Here is a 27,360-nt window from a genome sequence, read left to right on the forward strand (position 1 = left end):
ACTATAGCAAGAATTAATAAAATAATAATAATAATATCAGAAGTGCTATCATTACAAAAAAAATCTTATGTCAAAAACTTTGTTGTGATAATTATTTATTTCTAAATTGTACTGCAACTGTCAAGAAACAGTCTCACACGATTACAAAATACTCCAATGCTATCAACAAATATATCAGCTTCAGGTTCTTGTTGTGTCGGATATTCGCATATGAAATCAAAAACTTTTCTAACTCAAAATTTGGGGCTTTTGAGTTAAGTATACAGAAAAACCCAGCATTTTTTCTCGATTTTTCTGTATAATTAACTCAAAAAGCCCCAAATTAGTTAGGACAGTTTTTGATTTCGTGTACGAATAGGTGCTGGTACCTACTGTACCTACAACTTGTGTGTATCATGGCGGAGTAGTAAGGTAGTGCATGCAAAAGCTTGCTTACCAGCGGTGAGTTCAATGAAGAGACCCGGCCCCTCCCGGTCGGGCGGCAGCAGCGGCTGCGGCGTGTAGTGGTGGAGGTGGCGGCGCATGCGCGAGCGGTACGGCCCGGCGGGCGAGGCGCGCCGCTTGCGTCGCTGCGGGGACGCCGGCACGCTGCTCGGGCTCAGGAACACGGCTGGCACCGTGTCTCGCCCTTCTATGCACACCTGAAATCGGGTAGATGACAATAGTACATTATGTCCTTAAGGGCACGTAAGGAATTACGAGATTTTATTAGAAGCCCGAAGTCGAATACTGAGGGTTTTAATGAGTTGATGTTCCTAAGTCCAGTACCGCGTCACAATATTTTTCATCATATATGTGAGTATAAGATATAGTAGAAAATACGTCAAAATTATTACGCTCTCAGGCGTAATATGCAAAAAAGGTCCTTGAGTTTTATGTCGGGGATTGCAAACAATAAGTCTGCATGTTGCGATACTGCTTACGAGCAAATGTGATTGTGTATTTCAAATTCAGCACAATTTTTGCATTTGAGTACAGTAAGCAGCATAAGTGGATGAACAGTGTTGTGGAGTTCAAAATAATGTTTAAACACTCTTATTTATTAGGTGCCTTGGCCGTAGAGTCGTGTGTAGTGTAGAGATCATTTTGAACTGACTCATCTCTGCTGCCACCTAGATCCTATATTTTATGACTTTTTAAATTGGTTTTAGTTACTTTATTTATAATTCACTTTAATAAAAAAATACCTGAAGTGAGCTAGCTTCGTGTTGCCATTGGTTAACGGCGTTCGTTAAAGATGACGTTGACAGCAAGCGGTTGTACTGGCGTGGAGGCCTTTGATGCGAGAAGTCGCGTGGACTGCTCGACAGCAGAGGGTCTTCGGAGTTGAGCATGATGCGCCGCGGCATCGGCGACGGTTCCAACGCGTAGGCGTCAAGGGATCTGCATTCTTCGGGTAATACTTCTTCTAGGGCTTCCTCCACCTGTATACGATCAAATATGTACTTAAGGAAAACCGGCCGAGTGCGCGTACAGATTTTTCTAGCCAACGGTTTAGCTAGCAGATTAACTATTTAAAGCTTTGCGAACGGATTCCTAAATCGAAAAATGATATTTACGAACCTATAATAGGTACCTACTGTATTGAAAGACCTAAGGGCATCTAACGATACTTCACACTTTGGGTTTATAGGAGAAAAAGTTTGTAGGTACTTACCCGAAAAAAACTTTTTAAAATCTTTTATTTAGTTTCACCTGTCCCGTTGTCTATCTGTCTGTCCGTAGTCAAAAGTAGTAAGTACATACTTACTTGGAATTTGGCATGCTTATGTAAATAATCTGGTAGTAACATCCCGGCAGTCCGGCCAGGATCTAGTCCGCAGGACGGAGCTCTTCAACGGTTTATGGCATCGACTTGAAATTTGGTATGCAAATGTAGTTTGGGTGACAATGCAAGTAAAATCGACAAAAAGTACAGTCAGCAGAAAAAGCTTGTATCAAAAATGTAATTTTTACCAAAAACCTATTTTCAAAATCGTATTTACCACTTTGTCGGCGAGGAAAAATTCAACTTTCTAGCACTAGCGGTCGCTAAGCTGAGCCGCATACCTCGTACGGACATGGCGAAATTATAAGGGTTCCTCGTGGGACTATGGAACCTTAAAATTAATATGATTGCCCCGGAAATGGATGTAATTTGGTAGAAATTCAAAACTTACCTCTTCTTGACTTGACATAGTAGCCGTAAAGAAGGCAGCTGACAAGGGTGATGACGCACGTGGCACCGTGTGAGCCGGCGAGTGAGCGTCGTGAGAGGCGGGCGGCGTCGGGTACGCCAAGCCAGGTGATGGTTCCGGCTGCGTCGAATAGCTTCCACTCGGCGACGTAGCTGTGTAAGGTAGTCCAGGAGAATCTCCAGTCGAGTAGGAAAGACCCGGAGAATTGGCCGTATAGCCAATACCGGGCGATGGTACAGGCGACCCCCCATGGCAAGCTCCAAAATCGGCTAACGATTCAGGCAATGGTGAGTTGAGGACAGCCGCAAGTCGGCGACTAGACGGAAAAGTAACCGGCGACCGCTCTCGAATAGACGCAGCCACTGTCGCGTAATCTTCCAACGAAGCAAGGTCTTCCAATTGTTCAGGCGTTGTCGTAAATTGAAATGTGTCGTCATTGAGAGCCGGGGAAAAATATCCATCATCGGAGTTAAAAGAAACTCCGAATAGCTCCGGTCTAAAAGTGAACTCCTGTTGCGGTGACGATTGGCCCGGATCCGACGTCGATCGTTTTACAGCCTGAAAACATGTTATAAATAGTTTTTTGTACCTTCGTAAGCTTGAAATTTCCGTTTCATAGAGACCTCGATTTGTAAACGAAATAGATTGCTTATTTTACGTCGAATAATATTAGGTACGGACCTTGGAGTTGCCTCTTTTTAGTAGCTCGATGAGGGTGGAGTCTCTTTGAGCGGCGTTTGCGTTGGCTGCGGCGGTGGCGGCGACGGCGGCAACGGGCGGGGCGCGCGGCGGCACGAACTGCGCCGCGGGAGCGGGCGCGGGCGCGGGCGCGGGCGCGGGGAGGCGGGCGACGCGGCCGCGCGCGCCAGCGGCGGCGGGGCGGGCGTGGCGAACCCCGCACGGGGCCCTGCCGTTTCCGCATTGCCAGCTACAAAAACAACGTCCCAATTACCCATTAACAGAGGCCACTCTTAATTGGCTGCGGCTGTCGCAAATAAAAAGTATTTACATGAACTCAATGTTTTATACTTCACCTGTAGGATTGATGGTTATTGCACCTCGCCGACTGATGATTTTTTCTTCGATGAGAGCTCGCACGGAAACTGATGCGGTCTGTAGTGGTGGCCCAGTAGATTCTTTCTTATCTAGTTTTTTGCTATCCGAGTCCTATAACAAATAATAATGTTAGATCAACTTAGGATTAGATTACGTGATTTAAAGTTACATATACTTTACTAGGTTCGTTGGTTACCTTCTTAAAGTATCCCCCATGAAGCCTCATGTGGCCGTTGAGCGCGGGTATGTTCTTAAACTTGCGATGGCACAGGTTGCACTCGACGGGCTTGACGTCGCGAGTCGCGCCCGCGCCCGCGCCGCTCGCCGCCCCGCTTGTGCTCGCACTCTGCGCGCTCCCACATTTCTGACTCCCCTGCTGCGCCTGTCAATTTAACGATGACTTCACAAAAGTTCAAAAGACTTCCAAACTTATTACGCACTTTGTAATTTCGAGGTATAAACTTTCAATCTACGGTAGCTCGTAAATATTCTAAGTTAATTAATGGATTTTGATGGACTTTGCTCTCGTAATCTCTGTCGGTTTAAAAGGAAATTCGTAATTATAGGTCAATCCGACATTTTAGGCAAATTGTATGAAATTGGATAGGCACTCGGCGAAATCTGCTTTTGCAATTTGCTGGTGATAAATAGTGCAGGTACCTGCGGGGAGATATTTATGAGCGAATTTTCCCAACACAGCGGAGGGCTCGACGCAGTGCAGTTATTCATTTAGCTAGAATTTTAATTAGTTGCGGATTTCCGTCGCATCGCCGCTTCCGCTCGGCAAGTGAGAACTTTAACGCCATTACGAGGCGCTAGTAAAAATCCATCGTTAGTATCTCATAAAATATTCCTCGATGCTACTGTGCGTTACAGTCCATAGTCGGAGGAATACGAGCTTAACGATGCTGGCGCAGGGCTGGCACCCGAAAGTTTCCGAAGCTCCATTGTCAGCGCTTTCGCAGACAATAACAACTGAACGACACCCCCGGCGCAATTTAAGCAGGTTGGCAGGTGAACAACAACGACTGCCAAACGACTTAAAGTTTATTCCCTTAAAAGACGTCAAGGCTTTGAAGAGTTAAAATATACCTACAAACAAGTAGATGTAATAAAAAAGTATCGCTTTATAAAATACAAACTGGACTCGAACAGATAAGTTTATGTAAGTTTAAAGTTGTCTTTGAATGTTTTTAGCAATAGGTAACTCGTTTAGTGGAATATCAATATTCCCTTTGATCGCTGCCGTAGCGTCGTAGATTTAGCGCGCCGTGCCGCGGACGGCTTTACGACGATACTTACTGACGACTTATAGACAGCTTTCGCGAATAACTTGCGTGAATATTTAAATATACTTTAGTTAAGCATGAATTATAAAGTTCTGTGTATCTTGTGTACCTAATAAAGCTACGCTTAGAACTAAGATAAGGCAGGTCCTGCATCTACGTACTTGTGAGAAAAATATGCACGCTTACAAAATATATATGACTAGAGCGAACGTTGTAAAAGGTTTACAGTAGTGTGTGTTTTATTTCAGGAGAATAATTATAACATTATAATTCAAAATATTTTTTCTACGTTAACACGGAACACTCAATATCGTAGCCAGCTTAGCTCGAACACAGTCGTAACATTCAACGCTCCCGCATGAGAGATAAAGGCTTGTCTCGGAGATAGGCGTTTTTGCCAGCTGACTAATACGCTTTCCGGGGACACATGTTTAAACTGGGTCGGGCGCGTAATTTATCTGATTTGAAGGTTTTTTCGGCGTGGCAACCCTAACGGCGCTATTAGGGCTGCTCGTTAGGTTAATGTGCGGTGGGTGAGCAGCTGTTCGGGTACGGGAACCAAGAGCGTTTTTCCCATACATCATCCGTGTACTCGTACACTCTCGCTGGTTTGTTTCGGTGCAACTTCTAACAAATGGCTGTGGCCAGTGCGATTGCTTGCATATGCAAGCTGTAAATCTTAGCGCCGCGGTCCGATTGCGACAGTTGCAAGTATAAAGTTTGCAATGTCGGCCACAACGGAGACCACATATGGCTAGGGATATTACACGGGTTTTTTAAATAGCGGGTTTGGTTTTAGCATGTGTTTTGATTTGATGATTTAGGTACATATCATAATAATTAAATGATGATGATGATGATGTTTGTGTATAACGGCCCGTTAGACCATTATTGACTTTACAACGTTTTAGTTTTTTTGCGATTTTCACTCATAATTATTTGTAACTTGTAATTTGGTCGAGATACTTTTAGTAACATAAAAGGTTTAATAATTCTAAAATGAAATGATTACAATCACAATTTGCTCACGTTAACCTATTAGGTATAAAATGCTGTAAACAGTTCCTTCCCTTTCCTTCCGGATCCTTAAATTAACATTTGAGAAATGTTTTTTTAAAAGGGCTTATTTCCACTAAACTTTCCACGGTTTCCATTTCAGAAATTGGTATTTTATCTTCGATATTGTATTGAAGTAAGTTGACATAAATGTTATGGCCTATGGCACTACTTATATTGCTTTATCTACCTAAATATTTACGTAAATTACCATACATTTTCAGAGTTAAGCTATTTTAATGCGAGGAGGTTAGGTTCTAATTAAGCCAATTTCGAATAACTTATACCTATTTCTTTCTATTACCCTTCATCCAATTATAAGAATATTATATTGCTTTGATGGCTAATGATTTCGATATACCTAGCGATCATTGTTAAATCTAAAAGCGATTTTGGTGTCATAATCATAATAAAAAAAATATCTTCAAATTCTTCCAATGAAAAACACGTTTCTAATGCTTTTTTCCTTTAACCGTTTATTTTTTGGTAGCCGGCTTGAAATTTCGAAGTCTTCAAAAAGTTATAATTCAACGTAGATAATAAGTGTACGTATAAGGAAGAGTTAGGCCCTTTTGATCCGAACCTAGATATTTGAACCTTTTTTTAAAAGACAACTAGGGACATTTTAGAAATTTAACCTCAAAGAATATTTATATTTTTCTGTTTTAAACTACATTTTTAGTTGAAAAAAAGAGAAAAATGGAAATAACCCCTTTTGAAAAAACACTCCTCAGTTATTGTCATGCCATGACATAAAAGTAAACATATCCAAGCAACGTGTTATTTCCTGTGAAAATAATGTTTTAATATTTTAGAGTCCTAAATAATTGATCGTTTCCTGAAAGAGTTCGCTTTTAAGCGATAAGGCCGCCTATTGCATACCTTGTAATTTTCTCTCTGTGTATCCGTTTTCTGTATCGCTTACTATTTCTGCTGTACATAATAGTCATTGTGTATTTTATTGTTTGCTTTATTTTACAATTTCATTTTATAACCAGCTTAAGAGGAAAATTATTTGGGTAAAATCTCTACAAAAACACGCAGGTATAAAAAATAAGAAAAATTGTTAAATTGGTACTTATACTTTCTAAAAAAATACACTTAACGTACCTTTGCCGAGGGTTTAACAAATGTATGCGTTTGAAACAACTGCGTTATCCAATTCTCCATAGCACTCACACAAAAAAAATATCAAAAATTTAGCAATCGTTTTATAACAGCTGAGTTGTTTATCTCACGGTATTCAGTAATGGAATGATATGGTCCAGTATGGGAAAGATATTGGGATGACCCCCAATGGTTTCTGACCTCGCGAATTGTAAGATAAGTGACCAGTCGAGTAACAAAAGTACTGCTCCTATAGAATATCATTTACATAATTTAGTTCGGTGTTATGGGTGCATGTGAATATTTTTAATTTGTCAGTGTATTGTGCGACTAGAAACTACTACAGTGCATAAAGACGACTGTATAATTTAAAGCATTTGATTTAGAAGTTCGTCAAGACAATACAATACAATACATACTAATATTCTTTATTGATCACCAAAAGCAGTACAGAGACAAGATTTACTAGATTACAGTTACCTTCTATTTATCATTTGGCATCAATAAAAAACCGGCCAAGAGCGTGTCGTACACGCCCGAAATAGGGTTCCGTAGCCATTACGAAAAATAAAGTAATATTTTTCTAAGGATTTCGTATTTTATACGGAATAATCCATAGTTTAGGTATATTTTATACCCTAGGCTGCTATTTACTCTTAAACTACTAATCATTCTCAAGCAAACTTAACCGTTATAGTTTTCCTTGAAATTTTGATATACTAAATACCATCCTGAATTTTTTCAAACTTTTCCACCCACTAGTTTAGATTTTAGAGGGGGGACGATTTTAATGAAAATTTGCACTTTAAAGTTGAATATTTCGCAAACTAATCGCTGAATCGAAAAATCGTCTTAGCAAACCCCTAATGGTTTTTAAAGGCCTATCCAACGATACCCTACACTATAGGGTTGGATGAGAAAAAAAAACACCCCCACTTTACGTCTATGGGAGGTACCCAAAAAAATTTTTTTTTAATTTTTATTCTACCAATTTGTCGGCATGTAAAATTACAGCTTTCTAGCATTGATAGTCTCTGAGCAAAGCCGCGGACGGATAGACAGACAGACAGCCATTTTGGCTCCGGAACCCTAAAATCTACGTAACGTACCTACGCCTAAAACGTACGTTGTTATCTACGTAAGTAATGTGTAAGAAAATGCAAGGGAGATTAAACTGCTACCGATTTATCCGATAGGAACTTAGTTCGAATTATCCGCTAAATGAATGTTTTAGCCACTGGCAAGAGCATACTCACAAGTTCTTTAACATTTTCGCTGGTTAAAAATCGATTTTCCATTGCACTCGAAGAGAATACCAATCGAATATGGCATCGCTGAAAGATGTTTGATTTATTATAACATAAACTTCGTAGATAATTTGTTAGATCTCTATTGTAGCGCGCTTTTGTTATTTCGAGAGAAAAACTTGTGTACCTAGTCGTATAACAGTCGTAGTGTACAATTTCAAGTATTCTACAGCCCGAGGGAAATATCTTAAATTGGAACAAAATAAGTAACTATGAGGTATGCTTCCGTTGGATACTGTCAAGTTAAAAATGTATGTTGATCTGCGAAGACGAAGTAGACGACCCGTGTAACTTACGAACTTTTTGTGACAATTTATAAATGAAGTTAGCGGAGCAATATTTAACATCTAGGTATTCTTTTCTCAGATGAAGATTAAAAAGATAGAGCTAACTCTCACCCGCCTTATACTTAGAAATAAACCACATATTGTATTTTACATCGTGGCAGTTGCATAGTGCAGGGGTATATAGCCTTCATCAAAGTGATCTACTGTTTTCTGACTAGATTCTGTGATATTTATCAAGTAAGTACAGTCACCAGCACCAATATCTGACACAACAAGCGTGAATAAACATCTGATACGACTATTTCTAGGGCCGGAAGGACGTGTCTGATATTTTTGCACGCTCCGCTGTGGCAGATATTAATGCTGGTAACTGTACATTATCAGTAATTATAAACAGATCAGCAAAAAAATTTTCCTGTATGTATCATACTTCTTATAATCCTTACTTTAATATTGATAATGCGAATGTAACTGCCTGTTTGATACCTCTTCACGCTTAAACCGATTAACTTTCGTCTATCGAATATGTGTAAACTAGCTGTTGCCCGCGACTCCGCCCACGTAGTATTCGTTTATCGCTATCCCGCGGGAACTATGCAATTTTCCGGGATAAAAACTATCCTAGTTATGTCCTTCCCCGGGACTCCAATATATCTGTATACCGAATTTCATCTAAATCGGTTAGCGGACAAACAAACAGACTTACAAACTTTCGCATTTATAATATTAGTGGGATTTATAAATGTTTCTTTTTCTCTCTTAATTATTAGAGCTAGAGAATCGAAATTTTATTTTGATTCCGAGCGGAATAAACCGCGCTAAAAAGCTAGTTCTTTATAAATATGTTAACTTTTTAGTGGAGGGGTGCATGGTGCAGCCACGTGGCGCCACGGGTCAGAGGTCGCATGCGTTAGAAAAGGTCAATCTGCTTATACTTGCAAATGGGGCGCTGGCCGTGTACTGCATCTTAGAAATCTTTTTATGTTTACATTATTCATGCTTTATCTATTCTAATTTAATTTAACCGTGTCACGTATAAATGATTCTACGTAGAGATGTTTATTGCTAAAAAGAAGAATTATGCATTTTTTGGGATATAAAATAGCATAATCTCTCAGGGATATAAATATTTAATCTCTAAACGTCATCACGTGCTGAGATATGTAATATTGAGAGATATTCGAAGTATTTCCGCTCCACTGCCGGGCACCCTCCCTCAGCAGGAGAGGCTTGTGCTCGACACTGGGACGTATGTAGGCCGAGGTGACGATGATGATTGCTGGGCGTCCTTTACCTATATGAATGAGAGAGCTTGGGCTGTATTTTCCACGCGGGCCTATTGCGGGAAAAGGAGTACACACACCAATGAATAGGGATGCATATGGTGACAATACCAATCAACTGACGTACTATTTATGAGTTGTCGAAACACTATTATCCCATAGATTTTGTATGAAAATATTATAGCTAGTTATGACGTCACTTTTTGCCAATTCAATTATTTGCTTTAAACCAACTAAAAATCTAATTTGGCAGTTAATTGAAAATGGGCCATTCTACTTTTAAGTAACCATTAATATTTTGTGAAATATAAGGCATACCTAGTGATTATTTTGAAGTGTAAATAACTTATATAATAACTGAAATAACTAAATTTAATCTTTTAAAGCAAAATAACTTTAAATTTAAAGAAATTTTGCGGAAAAAATTGGTAACTCAGCGGAAAATAGACTAATTTCCATAAAAATGGCGGGGACATGCATGGCCACTGCGTTACCTACTTAATACATAGTAATGATTACTTTAAGTCTGATTTTCAGTGCTAAAATAAAGTATTTTTTTACTGTAGTCGCATCTCAGAGCTATTGTTATATGACAGCATCTACTTCATTATTTTGTAGGTGTAAGCAGCTTACCTTACAATATTCTTTAATACAAAAGCTTATCAGTATTTTATATTAAAAACTGGGGCTCGCATGTATTACTCCAATCAAATCGCAAGAACCAGCTTCTAAGCGTTACGCACGTAATACAACCTCATTAACTATCTCGTACGCGTAAGAACCTAACCTGAAACCGCCTTTAGGCGTCGCGTTACGCGTGACGGGACGGGAGGCACACGTTCTCAATTATGCATCGCGACGTTTACTCGCCGTGCGGCTCACACGCCACCTGCGTCGTTGTCACCCTGCATTATTAATGGACGGCCTAGACACCCCTCCGTGTCGGGATGACCTAAAATAGTTTGACGCGCTTTTATGACGCTTATATTATGCGAAAATGAGTGTGCCCGAAGGTTTGTGTGGTCAATTCAGATAGGGTCGCGAGTCGTGAGTCTCTCAAATAAATTTACTCACTGCTAAGTAGTGGCGTCACGGCAAATATTTCCTTGGTAAAGCCGGAACAAATATAGGTAATATGGTGTTCCCTTCTTTCGCAGACAGAACTTTCATAGAATTTCGTTTCGCAGAAAATGTTTCATATAATATTTGGTCCTTGTATTTTTACTTCGAATATTATTGTTTCAAAGACTATTTACTTGAATGAAACATATTTAATAGAAAAACTATTCAATGAGTCTTATAATCTCACTTTATTATTTATCAAATTTATCAAATTGTAGAATTATTTTTTCACAAATATTGTTTGTTCGATAAAATATATTAGGAAAAGGTTAGAAATCGCTACCAGAAAAGTACTCGTCAGACGTTTCTGACCCGCTACTAGAAAAGTATATTAGGTTAGGTTAGAACTGCAACCACATCAGAAAACGAATTGCATGTTTTTATTGGTAATAAGTTATATAATAACTAAATAATAGAAGAATAATTAATATTTGATTTGTTATTCTTTGATATGAATATCTAAACAAAAAATAATATTTGTAACAAAAATCAATGATTTAAATTTCTTCAAAGTAAGTGTTCTGCGTATTGATTATTCTATGAAACGATAATATGATAAAAAAGTCTGTTAAACGAAATTCTGTTAAAATGTTGTCTGTAAAACAACGTACAACCGCTTTATGTCATTAAATCCCATTTGATTAAAACACGTTCTAAATTATTGCAAACAGATCAAGGATCAAAATAGTTTCAATGCGTTCTAGATTGAAACGCAGAAAAATCCTGGTAAGTAATAATGTTGCAATTTATTTCTTCGCACAATAGCGTAAAGGCCCAATATATACTTCTCAAAAGCCCAGCATCATCGAATCCATCCTGCATCCGGTACGCAATTTTCACCTTAATTCGTTTTAATTTCCTGTTCAAAATTTAAATTAATTTCGACCCTTTTACGTGTCTATGCTCTTCCTACTTTATTTACTTTAATATCAAAACAAAAGAGCCAGTAAGTGACTGTAACTTGGCATCAAGTAAAATTCAATAGTTACCGAGTACCAATCCATTATTTAATAACTTGTCCGTCTTTGTCTATTGAAAGGTATATAAAGACTTGAAAAAAACTTTCAACTTATTTCCTTTTTGTTGGCGAAAAGTATGAAATAGCTATGAAATATTCACCGGCAGTGACAGTTGAAAAGAATCGAATTTGGACCAGAGTTGAGAAGTTCTCGGAATAGCGACCTCGACATTCGCTTGCTACAAGGTTCTATGTTGTATTTTGTGTATAGCAAATTGAACCTTCCTCTTCGCGACATACGGTTAAAGTTGATAAACCATAAGAACATGGGTGTCCATAAAAAGAGATGGGAATCTCAATATTCCGGATGCACGCCGAAGCTAACAAATATGGGATGTCCCAGAAGTGAAAAGACAACTATATTTTCAGCATTTTGTGAAATAGAATAAATATTAGAAGAAATTCTTTTGATTGATAGTTATAAAAAAAAAATTTAGATTTTGAACGACACCTTTAAAAATAGAAAAATTTTCGTCAGATAAAGTAACCGAAAATGTCATGACATGATTTGAACTTCTTTGCTCTTGGTATAAACATTTTCAGCCAGTAAGACTTAAAAAAAAAGTTGCATTTCTTCTGGGACATCCTTTTTTTATGGTAGTGGTAGGTGACCGAAGGTAGAGACGTGACTGTTTCATAAATATATATACCATTCACAAGTACATAAAATTGGCTTGATATGAAGTATTTGCAAGGTTTTAATTAGTTAAATTGTTTATTTCGAAATTGTGAAAAATTTCATATTAATTTCACGGTACAAATGTGCTTACGAGTGGGTCAACGAGTTAGCAAGGCGGACTACGGGATGAGGTAAACACCATGATCCGGATTTGTGAACAAAATTACAAAACAATTTCACACTCCTGCGGTTTAGTTACGCAGAAACACAAAATTACACAATATCAACAAAATTCACGGGGCAAAACCAATGTGAAGCCCTTCACTTTGGTCTATCGTGACCACGATCACTGTAATGTGGCAAATACGTCGAGATAACTAATACCAGAAAATATGTTGCATGATTAACTCCCGGAAGTACGAGTAGGTATGACTGATTAATTAGTAAAAGTTGTGAAAGATTAAAACATTTGTTTTTAATAGTGGGTATCGAGAAATCGGGTCACCGGATAGTAAATAAGTAAGTACCACCATTAACAGAATAATATCCTCGCCATGCTAGACGGTATAAGATGCGCCAGTAATTTAACACTCCAGTTAAACAATGTGACAACCTCTATATTTAAAATTTATAAATACTAGATAACATCGAAACTCAATTTAGGTTGCAATCCGAGGTGATAAGTTAGTTGGTCCATGGAGGCGCCAAATACAATTTGCGGCTGTGAAGCGAAATTGCTGTCTCAAGCCAGCGCCAGTCCAGGCCAATCTTCAACTCAGTAAACACATGTAAATTTTGACGTTAAATATCAACTGGATTTTTGCTGGAGTGTTACTGCCTAATCTACATCCCAGACGACGAAAAAATTAAGATAGTTAAAATAACTTCCATAACTGAGTTTCTTAAATAAATGGTTGCATATTCCCTATTTTATTACTGCTACAAAATTCTAGCCTATACCTAATCAATTCAATTGGTTAGGGTTGAATGATCATGTCTCCATAATCTTTTGAGTAGTTATTGAGCAGTTGGCTGGTAGAGTATTAGCAAGCAATTTATGAACGCAATTAATTTATGAAGGAGTTAAAATTTTATAGCCATTGCTTTAATACCGTAAGTGAGCTCGGGGCAGTTGTTTATTTTGAGTATTGGATTATAAGGAAAGAAACGGTTCTTGCTGTTTATATATTGTTTCAGGATGTATTAAAAAGTGGGAAATCTAAATTATTTGCAAGATTACAGAAATCTACAAAAAAACTAACCACTTTGGGTGCTAATCGCCCAGTTATAATTAAATTGTCATGCTTATATTTAATATCGACGTCATCCTACAAATATCTGCGGTAATGAAACAATGTTTTTGCAAATTGTGACAATTTCTTTAGCAGCATGTGTGCTATTTGATCCATGTCCCAAGAAGCGAGCGGAGACCACTTTTCAAGTTCACTCGGGATAGCTTAAATTCTCAGTCTAGAGCAAGTATGAGCTCGATTGCCTAGCCTTTGAGATCTCCATTGAATGCTATTAACGTGACAAGGCGTTTTCATTGTCTCACTCCCACGAGTCAAGTTTAATGTGTTAGAGTGAGATATGATCACTTGTATGCTGCTGCCCATATCATTTTACGGTGCGGAATACATATAGGTTTTGTCATCTGCATTAATATCTGCAACAGCGCAGCGTGCAAAAATATATGACACATCCTACCGGTCCTAGAAATAAAGTTGTATCAGATATTTAATCACGCTTTTTTTGTGTCAGATATTTGTGTTCGTGACTTCACAATATGTGTATTAGTACCTACATACATACTCAAAAAATACCTCATTAGATCGAGTGTACAATAAACTGAACTGAACTGAATTACGAGTATAGAGCATTTTTCCAGCAAACCCAAAATTTATTTTAAGATTTTTCACGTAGATACTTACTTTTTAGGGTTCCGGAGCCAAAATGGCAGAAACGGAACCCTTATAGTTTCGCCATGTCTGTCTGTCTGTCTGTTTGTCCGCGGCTTTGCTCAGGGACTATCAATGCTAGAATGCTGTAATGTTGCACGGATATATAAGTAAACTATGCCGACAAAATGGTAGAATTAAAAATTCAAAAATAATTTTTTTAGGGTACCTCCCATAGACGTAAAGTGGGGGTGATTTTTTTTTCTCATCCAACCCAATAGTGTGGGGTATCGTTGGATAGGACTTTTAAAACCATTAGGGGGTTGCTGAGACGATTTTTCAATTCAGTGATTTGTTTGCGAAATATTCAACTTTAAAGTGCAAATTTTCATAAAAATCGAGCGCCCCCCCCCCTCTAAAATCTAAACCGGTGAGTGGAAAAATTTGAAAAAAATCAGGACGGTAGTAAGTATATCAAACTTTCAAGGAAAACTATAACGGCTAAGTTTGCTTGAGAATTATTAGTAGTTTATGAGTAAATAGCAGCCTAAGGTATAAAATATACCTAAACTTGGAATATTCCGTATAAAATACGAAATCCTTAGAAAATATTACTTAATTTTTTTGTAATGGCTACGGAACCCTATTTCGGGCGTGTCCGACCACGCTCTTGGCCGGTTTTTTCAGTAATAAGTGAGTTATTTATAGTAATAAGTAAATTACCTAATTGTCGCGCAGGACGCGAGAACTTCCATTGTAGCTGACTCAAACGTAGTTTGGTTCTTACTTTAAAACAACATGCTGGATTAATACGAAACTTTGTGAGATTACAAACATCTAGTTTCTAAGCTTGGTGTCTGGTGAAATTATAAAAAAAATGTAGAAAGAGTCGAAGCTGTACATGCAGTTATATGCGTTCGAGCGTTGGTTCGAGCAGTTAGCTGCAATAGAGGAGGTGAGATGTGGTAAGTACGTTCTCAAAACGTTATTTTACTATATTCTTGCATATAATAATAATTTGAATTTATAATATTGCTGATTTTCTGTGTTGTAGGTGTTTCAGAACTCTATTGCAAAACATAATTGAAATGTGACTCACTTAAAAACTTAAGTATCCTCAAAACACAATGTCGTCAATATACAAATTCTCCAAATCGAATTCAATACAATAGTGGCACAAAGCGGCTACGGCTTTCAAAGGCATTCCGTTGTCAATACGTTGCGAACAAAACCTGTTCGGTGCTTGTAATTATGAGACTGTGTTTGTGTCGGGCTTTATTGCTTCCTGCAGGTGACGTCAAATCGGGGCCCGATCAAACTGAGTGCTTTTAATAAACCCAGCCGCCGAACGACGCTGCCCATTTAACACGGAACCCCGGCAATTTTCTCCCCCTAATGAAATCACGGCTTGTATTAATTCATGTTAACGAAAACGGGGCTCTTACAACGTTGGTAATGCGTGTAAATAGACTAGCGACGGACTGATCGTAGTTATGTGCATGTTAAATTAATATTGTGCGCGCTGTTAATTAATGGGAACGAAATGAAAACGTTAGTCTCAAAGGGTGATAGGATGGGATAAACAACGGTTCGCTTTTCACGGATTTGGCTATTTACCAGCCTTTTATTAACTTATATCGTCAGTTTGACTATTTACTTGTTTATTTATACGTATTGCGGAAGGAATGTGTATTTTTTATCCATTTCGTTTCAAAACGTTTCTTTTAAACAAGATTTTAATAAGCACTGAATGAAATCTAGGAAAATGTTTTCACGAGTGCATTAATTATAATTTAATTTTCAATTAACTCATTTAATTTTGTGCATGAAATCATTCATATACGTCGCGTGTATTGCACATGTGGTTACGGAGTAGCAAGCTAAATGTTTGATAAAAGCCTCCGCCAAGTAACACATAAACTCTTATTTATTTTATCACATTTCTCAATTTAATTATATTTTTGCAAGCTTTTATTTAAGCCGTGGTGGCCTAGTAAGCTGTGGTGGCCTAGTGGTTTGACCTATCGCCTCTCAAACAGAGGGTCGTGGGTTCAAAACCCGGCTCGCACCTCTGAGTTTTTCGAAATTCATGTGCGGAATTACATTTGAAATTTACCACGAGCTTTGCGGTGAAGGAAAACATCGTGAGGAAACCTGCACAAACCTGCGAAGCAATTCAATGGTGCGTGTGAAGTTCCCAATCCGCACTGGGCCCGCGTGGGAACTATGGCCCAAGCCATCTTGTTCTGAGAGGAGGCCTGTGCCCAGCAGTGGGACGTATATAGGGTGGGATGATGAAGCTTTTATTTATTTCACTTATTCGTCAATCGTTGGATTGACTTGAAATTTGGTATTATGTGTAAGTTGGATGACAATTCCAGTACAGTAAGCAAAAAAGCTTGTTTAATTATTTTTTTTACAAAAACTTATTTATTTGTAATTCCGTATGACTGTATTGTACACTACTACTTAGCACTTTCTGTTTTGTGTAACATTTTTGTATTTCCTTTTTGTACAATAAAGAGTATAAACAAACAAACAAACAATACAATACAATGACTCTTTATTGTACACCAGAATAGTAAGCGATACAGAAAATAGGTATACAGAGAAAATTACAAGGTAAATAATAGGCGGCCTTATCGCTTACGAGCGATATGATCTTCCAGGCAACCGTTTTTACAGAAAGAAGGAAGAACTAGTTTACACCAAAAGTTACGTAAAGTTTACTGTATAGATACACTACGAGTTTGACAGTCTGTAATGAGTCGATTTTAATATTTATATATTTTAATCACTTGTTAACACCCACAATTTAAACTTCCTCTAATAAAAACAAAACACTGATGAAATGCTATATCGGCAATTAGTACAAAGTACTTCAAAGCGCGCATCTGTTCTCCCATTAATAGAAAATAATTGTCCGTTGTAAAACTGGGGGCAGAGCGCGGGCAGAATTATTAATACTAGCACTGAGAGAAAACAATAGAAGATACCGTGGGAACGGGGTGGCTGCGGATTCTTATGTTAATACCGATACATCGCGGATCGGCCACCGGCCAGTGCAAAACGTCCAGTGAATTAAATCAGCCATTCATCAGCCCTTTTATGGGTTTAATAATTCAAGTAACCACCGCCGCCCCTGTACCACGACACACAAATTACCCTCGCAGTACAGCCCAAATTGCAGCGTTAGTGAGGGGAACGCATTTGGTTTTTATCGAGCTGTGTGTTTTGGTACAGGGTGGGTCGCGAAACTGGGCAACGTGGGAGCCGGTGCGAGCACCTGTCCCGACCCCATAGACTTGCGAATAGAAGGGATTCTGGTTCTGTTTTGATGAATAGCTTGCGAACTAGAATAGATAACATATAAAATGTTTATCTGAGAATTGAATGTGGGAATCGGTGTGGCCGAGTGTGATCGGATTTTTATTTAAAACTATAGTTGCCCGCGACTTGGCTTGCGTAGTTGGCGTATATATAGCAATTTAGATTGAAAACTACACAGATTTTTTTTCGCATTTCAATTACAACTAAAAAAGCTGGCGCAGCGGCTGAAGCGGCTGAGGGCAGGAAAATATTAAAATATCAGGGTCTCGGTTTAGCATACAATTTCGTTGCTGTCGGATTTGAGACCCTGGGTCCTTGGGGTCCCGGCGCACAAAATTAATTAAAGAAGTGCAAAAGCGCCTGGTCGACACTACTGGAGACCAAAGGGCTGGCAGCTATCTCTTTCAACGAAGCGCCATCGCCATTCAACGAGGGAATGCTGCCAGCCTCTTGGGCACCATGCCACGGGGGCCTTTTTTAGATTTAATTTATTAGGTATTAAATTTTTAAGTTCTAGGAAGTTAGTTTAAAGTTAATTTTTATATGGTTATTTTTTATTAAATTCTTGTGTTTGAAATTTGTTTGTTTTTAAAGAACAGAGACGACATCACTGAAAATGAACTTATCAGAGAGTGATGAAACATGCCTTTAGCTTATTCATCATCATCATCCCAGCCTATATATGTCCCACTGCTGGGCACAGGCCTCCTCTCAGAACGAGAGGGCTTGGGCCGTAGTTCCCACGCGGGTCCAATGTGGATTGGGAACTTCACAAGCACCATAGAATTGCTTCGCAGGTTTGTGCAGGTTTTCTCACGCTCGTCAGCTCATTCATTTTAGTCTAATTCTTAGTCATGTATGTATGTCGTGTCAGTATTTATGGCCGTACCCCGTTTGTGTGACAAATGTAAGTAAGCATCACAATCAGTAAACCAACATACCCCTCCGGCGTCTTACGTCAAAGTCGTAAAATATCCAGTGTCGAAATTGCGTCCACATCGTAAGAGGTCCATGTCTTACAGCGTCTAAGTCGTGCCACGTCCAAGTCTCGGGTGGTCAAAATCGCGAAATGTCAAAGTAGTAAAATGACAATCTTTACTAATGTCTATGTACGTGCGCTAGTTTCGTCACTCCCACTAACATGGATACGTCAAACATACTCGTAGCTACGTAGGTCGTAGCAATAGCAAGTTCAGAGTCAAGGCGTAGGCATCTACGGTGCTACGAAATGTAGTTCGCGAAACTGCTACGCTGGCGTAGCACGTAGCACAGCCGCTTGTTGATAAATTACAATAAAGTATATCCTAGCTTCTTTGGCTTTATTCAAAGTCATAGTCAAGCCAAAATATCATTATTCAATTTAGGCTGTTGAGAAGAATCCGGCAAGAAACTCAACGAGGTATATTTTTTTAAACAGATTTACAATATTATTAAATAATATCTATACATCACAAGTATTTAACACAACTTTATTTTTAAGCAAGGGTTTTGTGATCCTGTCATATCTCGATTCTGCCTTCTTAAACCAAAAGGCGCCACTGTATGAGATTGTATAAATAACCAAAAAATGTTTTTTTGATATAAGTACCTATCGCCCTTTGCCTTATGAGCCCACTGGGTGTTAACTTTATTGTGTTAGGTGCCATCCAAGTATACCTAATATGCACCTATTTTTTTATGATAGGTAAATAAATTAACAAAGAAGTAGTTAACTTCTGCGAATGCAGAGCACGGGAGCCATGGATTGGCTCGAAACACGTCGGGCGTATCTCAAATATTACTACGTGAGTAAAAATTTATCTTATCAGGAAAAGCCCACACATCGGTAACATGCTGTATATGTATTTCCAAATGTTGATCGCAAAAGCAAAACCTATTTCTGATTTCAACCGAGTTCCACAAAAAGGTAATACGAGTAAAGGGTGTTTTTAAAACGCGAGCATTACGGGATAAGCGAGTATGGGTTGTATTTTTAATTCGGGCGCCGCGCACCATTTGTTTGGTCGTAATCCGGTCGTGGACCTGCGGTTGCTCTGTTCTGCTTGTTTATGTTTAGGTGTAGCCGCGACTTAGTAAGTGTTAGATTTCTATAGTACCTACCTAACTATCTATTGTCGAATAACTACACATACAAAAAGCATTTATATAATCCCATTTAGGTACGTAATTAAATAATGCGTTAGATTTGTCTGCACTTTTGTAAATTATGTAGTCAATGATCCATTTATCCGGATCAGTAAATTTCATCAATATTCTATTATATCATTAATGAAACCTATTTAGAATCCCGATAGTTTTTTTCTTACTTTCATAAAAAAATGTTTAAGTTGCTATAAATTATACTTGATTAGAGTATTTTGAATGTAATACTGAGGACCACTTACAGCAATACAGCTGACACTGTCTTTATATATAACATATATCAACGCTATGCAAACATCGTTTTTATAAAAATTCAACTCACGTTTATAAGCCCGGAACGGTCTGACCAGTTTCAATCTTTTCGGAAGATAATTTTCAAAGATGAGTGCGGTCACGATGGTAGCGCCCCATGACTCCCCTTTTAGTAATTTTCAAAATAACACTCACAAGAGCTTAAGTTACATTAAAATCTCATTTTTATTTGCATATAAAATATACCATTAAAAGTTAAAAAAATCAAAATTTTTGTGTTTTTGCTCTTTCTTCAAGTTACGCTTATGTAGCTAACATTTTCAACTGACCTTTCAAAAAATTTAGCAATAAACTCTGTAATAACCGGGAAAACGGATTCTGAATCTCAAGAAAGCAAACAATTATCAGTAACGCCGCGAGGCGGGCCACTAATTCTCCTAAGCACTTCCTCGCTTGTTCGAATATTACAAATGTTGACCTACTTACATTCACGTTGCTAATTCATTTCACATTATTACGGGAGCAGTAGGCTTACATATCATATCATGTGTCAAATGTGTCATATGTATTTAGGTATGTCGAAAGACATGCATGATGAGTCCATTTTTATAAGTTATTATTTATTATCATCGACTTTTAGTGATAGGATTGACTTGGACTTTGGAACGAAAATGTGCTTGGGATGACAATGCAAGTATTGTATTTTATTATATTGTAAAACTCTTTATTGTACATAAAAACCATGAAAATAACAGAACACAGGATAATAAGATCTACAAAGGCTTACTTATCCCTTAAAGGGATCTCTTCCAGTTAACCTTCGAACGATTGGCAGGATATCAGACACAAGAGTAGACACTACAAGTACAACAATGAAAAGATAAAAGAACCGAAATATATGTACAGTCTAAAAATTAAAGTCGGCAAAAAAGGTTGTACTTATTGAAAATGAAAAAATTAACTTATTTTATTGTGTTCTTACCGGTCACATTAATCAACTTAACCTAACCAACAAAAAGTCGGAAAACCCCCGACTTTGTCACTTCAAAGCTCAATATCTCGAAAACGAATATGCCCATTTTGATGAAACATATCTAAAAACCATCGCTAGAAAACCTGATTAAAAAAACCGCATTCGAATCGGTCCTCCCGTTTAAGAGCTACGGTGCCACACTCAGACACACACACACAGACACACATAGCGGTCAAACTTATAACCCTCTTTTTGCGTCGGGGGTTAAAAATTGAGGTTCGATTTATTTAGATTTTTTTGTTTGATTGAACAGGTATTTCGTTGCATATTACTTCAAGTAAAAAATAGCTCGTGGTTCTATCGAAAGTTACACAAAATCGTATTTGAAGTCGTTTGTGTTCTGTTAGAGTGAAAAGTTATTATCAGCGAATAGACTTTCTTTTGGCTGAGACCTAAAAAAACTCCAGCTAAATCATAAAAAAAAAGATTTACTTAAATCATAGCCGGGTCAAAATTCTGGTTTTTTTTTATGGAACCTAGTGGCATTTTTAATTTTGCTCTAGTTAAATATTAGTTGACCCGAAAAAAACAAACATTGGCTCCACTTTTTTTTTATTTATAGAAGACAAATAATATCGTGGCCGAGTGGTCAGAAACAATGCAACGAAAAGAATTTTGACCCAGCCACTCGTATTAATATTATTTAACTGTCATCAGTCTTTCAAACCTTTTTTATTCAACATACTTATACGATATAAATATATCCTGGTAATAAAACAATTCTCGTTATTTTGAATTTGGTACTGCGGGCTGTGTGCACGCCCTTCACATTTCAGTCGAAACAAAGAGAGTTGCGTCACCAATGAAAAACGGTTTGTTGGAATTTTGCTTTGAAATACTATAGAATATGCAGCAGTCTAATTTTACAATATGCCTACTTACTGCAGTGTCGGGGATGCCTTCCATAACAATGTAATTAAACGAATTTCAGCGCGCAATGTTTAGCGCGGGGTATTAATGCCATTAATTAAAACGTGTTCAGATAGCGAGTGTACTCGTATGTACGTACTTACATTGATTTTACTATACCTACCATTAGATATATATCAATCTAAGGAGTAGGATAGAATAAACATTCTGATGTATTTAAGTAGCACAAAACCGATGGCTTCGTCTAGATTAGGAACCTAAACAACGTGTCTCTAAATACAATACAATACAAGGACCCTTTATTGTACACCAGAAATAGTAAGCGATACAGAAAACAGGTACACAAAGAGAAAATTAAAAGGCAAAATTAAAAGCATCAGGCGGTCTTATCCCTTATAGCGATATCTTCCAGGCAACGTCTCAAATACAAATACTCTCTGGACAATGACCGAAATGTCGAGAAGAGTTCCTTCTCAGGAATGTTCTGCATAATATTGTTTTTTTTTATTATTTGATTAGATGAAAATAAAAAAATATTTTAAAAATATTTGTTGTACTAGTTTCGAAGTATTCAATAGTAAATCAGTAATTTCTTCAAAGTCAAAGTCAAAATATCTTTATTCAATTTAGGCTATAACAAGCACTTATGAATGTACCGTGCTTCTTCTAACTCGTGTAACTTCGTTAATACTGTGGCGTTTGGTATGAAGCTGTGTACATAGTTTAGAAATACCCTAATCAACGCGTTCTGTTCATCTTTATTCAGAGAGTAGGTAGAGACACGTTGTATATTTAGTAGCGGTAGAGTTTGGCCTTTTTTATTTTTTATTTATTTACTCAAATAAAAAACAAAAGAATTACAGAAACACTAATATCCATAAACCTCTGCCAAACTGTATAGCAGTTTGTTGGCAGAAAGTGTAGAGCTCTCATCCACTATTTTTAATTTTTATTACTATTCTAACCCGGTGCCGGCTGCGCAGGCGCGGCGTGCCGCGGTCCTTGGTTATTTTTTTTTAACTTGAAGTTGGATTAACGCTGCATCACATACTTTTTATTACATATCGCATAATTTATTTAACATACAGCATTGCGTAAAGCATAGGTTCGGCCACATCAGACTTAGAGGGCTTGAGACATACGGCAAGCTACTTCCACCACAGCTACCACTCTTGTTACTCACGGCAGGTGATGTCTTAGGAGTTTCAAGTCTGCATTGCATGATGTCTCTGAGAGTAACCTCATCATGTAGTAGTTACTTCACTCATCCGTAACACCCACAATCAATGCGTGTGAGGCAACTCGAGCTCGTGTGGTTTTTAAAGGGTATGCCTATAGGGAGCCTAACTAGTTGTTGGTAGAGCCCTGTATAACCTTTTGTTGCCCCGAACTTAGGGTACACTAGTGCATTTTCACACGTAACACAAAACACATCGTATCTGGCGTAAGACAGCGTCTTCTGTTGTTTTTTTTGCTTGGCTATGACAATGTGTTTATTCTATGTGCTATGTATTAAGCTTGTTAAAGTGGGCAGGTCATATAGCAAGTTACACAGATGGCCGTCAGGGCCGAAAAGTTTTCGAATGGAGACCGCGGATTGGCAAGGGCAACGTAGGACATCCACCAACGAGATGGACGGATGACCTCGTTAAAGCCGCGGACTCGTCGTGGATGTAGGCCGCTTTCACCAAAACAACTGGGGTGTATGGGGGATGCTTATGTCTAACAGTGGACGTCCTACAGCTGATGCGATGATGATGATGTGTTTGTCACTTACGGTAGCAGGCTTGGGTTTGCTGGCGGCAGTTTTGGCAGGCTTGGGTCGCGCGGGCGGGGTGGCGGGCGCGGGCGGGGTGCAGGGCGGGCTGCTGTCGCCCCGGCTGCCGCTGCGGCTGCTACTCGACTTTTCCGACCCGGAGTTACTCGACTGTGTGAACAGAGTTTTATTTAAGGTATGTTGATGTGGTAGCAGTGAATATAAGACTATTCCTTCGTGGCCTCCGTAGTCCGTACGTATTGTTACTAAAATTGCAAACTACTCTATAAGTTAATTTACACATATTACGTGAACTTTGTTTAGATGATTGGGAGGGCGAGTGGATAGAGTGGGACTCCCGTTCTTTCTTCTACATTAATTTCTGTATACATTAATAGTTAAGGTTTTTCGTTCTTCATTACATAGTATCTAAAAAATCACACAGCACCTCAAAGTACTATTTACATACTTGCTTTTTGATACAAATAATGCTAAGTATTGTAAAAAAACAGTAAAGTGCACGAACAAATTTAAACATAATTAATTATGGAGATACGCTCACCATAGTTAAAAGAATGGCGACAAAGACAATATTAACATTGACGACAAAAAGGATTGACAAACCAAAACAAAAGTGGCAAATGAAAACATTTTCGTTTGATTAGGCCGGGTGGCGGATTGTGTATACGGACCCTTTGTTTCAAACTCTTTTCGGGTTACCGCCTAAAGTTACGATGTAAAGGTGCAGCCAAACCGCTGCTTAAAAAACGGTGACGGTACGGAATCGCAGTGACGCATCGTATGCGCACCGTTTTTTTTTGCATGCTTTCCACACCGCTGCCTAAAATACGCAAACGGTGCGGAATCGCAGTGACGTGCCGTAAACGTCACGACTTTTGTTCGGTAAAGACCTGAAGTTTACGATACGTCACTGCGATTCCGTTTTTTAAGCAGCGTTTTGGTCGCACCTTAATTCAACGTTTCAATTTAAATTTGACTAACTGTACCTCAAAGTATACGTAAGACAGACAATAAGAAAGCTTTAAAAAGTAGAACTGTGTTAGAAAAATGGTAAAGCTGGCGTTAGGTTTAAGCGATAGAACTGAATGGATTAGTTTTTTTTCTTCTGTTATCAATAGCATAATATAACCATGGCGAGATAATCTAGACCGAAGTAGATTAATCAATGGTAGTCAAAAGGGGAGAGGGTCTGTACCCAACAGTGGGATACTAATGTAGGCTAATAAGTAAATTATTGAAATAATAGTAATAGTAAGACAAAGAGTTACTAGAGGCACTTATAAAAGAAAGATCTAGAGTGAGAAACGTCTACTTACAAGAGTTTGAATAAAAAACCCGCCAAGTACAGGATTCCGTACAAATTATCAAAAATATTTTAATTATATGATGTAAATGAAAAAATATTATTTTCGCAATTTTTCTTTTATCTGTGCTATAAGACGTTGTTTCGTACCAAATTTCAAGATTCTGAGTTCATGGGAAGTACCCCGTAGGTTTTGATTCCCATGCGAATGTCGAAAATTTGCAGCATAAACGGCTGTATCTTTTGATTGCGTTGCCTTAGAAGTGTGATTTTTTCACAGCTCTGAGGGACAGTAGATTTGAGTATTTGGTATAAATTTCAGCTTGATAACTCCACGCGTTCCTGAGAAAAAGGGTCTTGACAGACAGACAGACAGACAGACAAAAAGTGATCCTTGGTTCTGTTTTTACCTTTTTGAGCTACGGAACCCTAAAAATGAAACAGTCGATAAGTATCTCGATATTTACTAAGCGTATTCGTTAGCCTTCTGCACATACAAAAAGGTACCATTTGGCAAAATTAAAAGAGCACACGACGCGGATTTGGGGTAATTGGTTAATTAATAAGGGTGGAGGCGAGTTTTTCATCCCCACTGGAAGTACGCCAAGCATAATCTACTTAGCCATTTGGACGTTTATTTTTTTTAAAAGGTGCAGCGGATGCATGGTTTTAGTTTTAGCGGTTACACAGGTGATTGAAATTGCTGCGGAAAGTTATAGTTATAGAAAAAATGCAGGGTCATTTATAAGAAGGAACAAATAGGTTTTTAAATAATTCAATTTTACTTGATATTGCTGTAGAAAGAAGACGATGGTTGATAACAACACCAGGTAGGTTCACAAAAAAAAAAAAATCCTTTCATATTTGATTTGATTTGCTTTTATCTGATTCTGAAATATATTGAAGTCCTTTTGATGTCTTTTCAATTACTTTTGAGCTCATAAGTAAAGTAGCCCTCAAATGGAAGTTTGACAGAAATAAATTCTCATTTACGATTTAGTCTTTAATCTGTAATATTTTTAATGTCTCACATCGGAATGCGTCGTGTAGTTCCGTAGAGGCGACGCGGGCGACGCCAGGCGGTGGGATGCTGACTCACGCTCGCCACCCGCTGCGCTTGCGCTTGTACTGTTCAAACCTGGAAATAAAGGCTGGTTAACACGCGATTTTAAAATTTTCTAAAATACTTGAAACTTAATTAGTGGAAGATAAGAAAGTTTAGTTTTTGAGAACCACGTGTCTTTGTTGGGTAAGGTTTACTGAACACCCCTGTGAATGTTTTAGGATATTTTTATGGGAGGTACCTAGTTAACATTTTTGTTTCCACACATTGATCGATGTTCAAAATCAAAGGCGTGACTAAATTTTAAAACAAAAACTGATAGAAGACCTTTAAAGGGGACTTCAGTAAAATTAACCCTATCCGCTGATATTTCAGATTAATTTTAAAACACCATGTAAATTATCCACACATCCACTATAATTTTCATACAAAAGCTTTCGTTTTGCACAAAGAACTTGCACTCGTAATTTAATTTAAATATTTGCTGATTGTTACTTATTCATCAAATACAACTGTAGGTACAAAGCATTAGGTATGCTCAGACGCGACATCACCTTGAGGTGGATTATGCAAGGCGCAACATTAGTCACCGGCCAGATTGTACCTTAATTGCTTGTCGACTTGTGTTCAGCATTGTGCACTTTATGCATATAGCTATTTTATTAGTAACTAGTGATTACTACGTGTTGTGGAAATTACTACGTGCTCTTTATCTTTATCCCGTGGGAATATAGAGATAAAAATTAGCGTATTTATTATTCCAGATGTCCATTCTACCTACACTTCAAATTTCATCGAAATCCGTGCATGAAGATTTAACAAACAAAAATTCCCATGGGAATTTTCAAAATATACATCGTGGTTTTGATTGACGTTGTATTAAAAACAACCATGCGTTATTTCGACACTTTATCCCTATCCCATGGGAATATCTGGATAAAAAGTTACCTATGTGTTATTCCAGATGTCCAGCTATTTTCATACCGAATTTCATCGAAATCCATGCAGCCGTTTTAGCGTGAAGTAGTAACAAACATACACACAAACCTACACATGTTATACAAACATTGTAATTATAATATACTCGTAAGTAGGAAGTAGGATATGAATTTTACAATTGGTTTGGTTGTTACAGATACTATGAATCTCTGAAAAAGAATAGGTTCTTGATAGTCCTCGTATCGTTCAAGTCGTCGCAACTTTCAACCGAATAATTTAACAGTAAATGTTTATACTCACGATTTTTACCTACTGATTGAGTTGTCTCGCTAGTTTGTACTGATTCTGTTAGGGTGAAAATAATGCTGTTAGTAAAATGCACACTCAGTCTTATTAGTATAGGAAGCTTGAACATTCGCGTGGTTACTTGAT

The 27,360-nt window shown here is 38.0% G+C and overlaps 1 protein-coding gene across 1 annotated transcript in view; it reads right to left on the reverse strand.

Annotated features, from left to right (window-relative positions):
* The window catches only part of LOC141432577 (uncharacterized), a 347,176-nt gene that overhangs the window by 7,749 nt on the left and 312,067 nt on the right, over positions 1-27,360 (reverse strand). The window contains 10 exon segments of the mRNA XM_074094201.1: positions 437-641; positions 1,188-1,424; positions 2,160-2,735; positions 2,859-2,993; positions 2,996-3,105; positions 3,212-3,344; positions 3,430-3,615; positions 23,624-23,773; positions 25,958-26,064; positions 27,229-27,273. Coding sequence (XP_073950302.1) covers positions 437-641; positions 1,188-1,424; positions 2,160-2,735; positions 2,859-2,993; positions 2,996-3,105; positions 3,212-3,344; positions 3,430-3,615; positions 23,624-23,773; positions 25,958-26,064; positions 27,229-27,273 — 1,884 coding nt within the window.

Source organism: Choristoneura fumiferana, chromosome 11, assembly GCF_025370935.1.
Source record: "Choristoneura fumiferana chromosome 11, NRCan_CFum_1, whole genome shotgun sequence".
NCBI lineage: Eukaryota > Metazoa > Arthropoda > Insecta > Lepidoptera > Tortricidae > Choristoneura > Choristoneura fumiferana.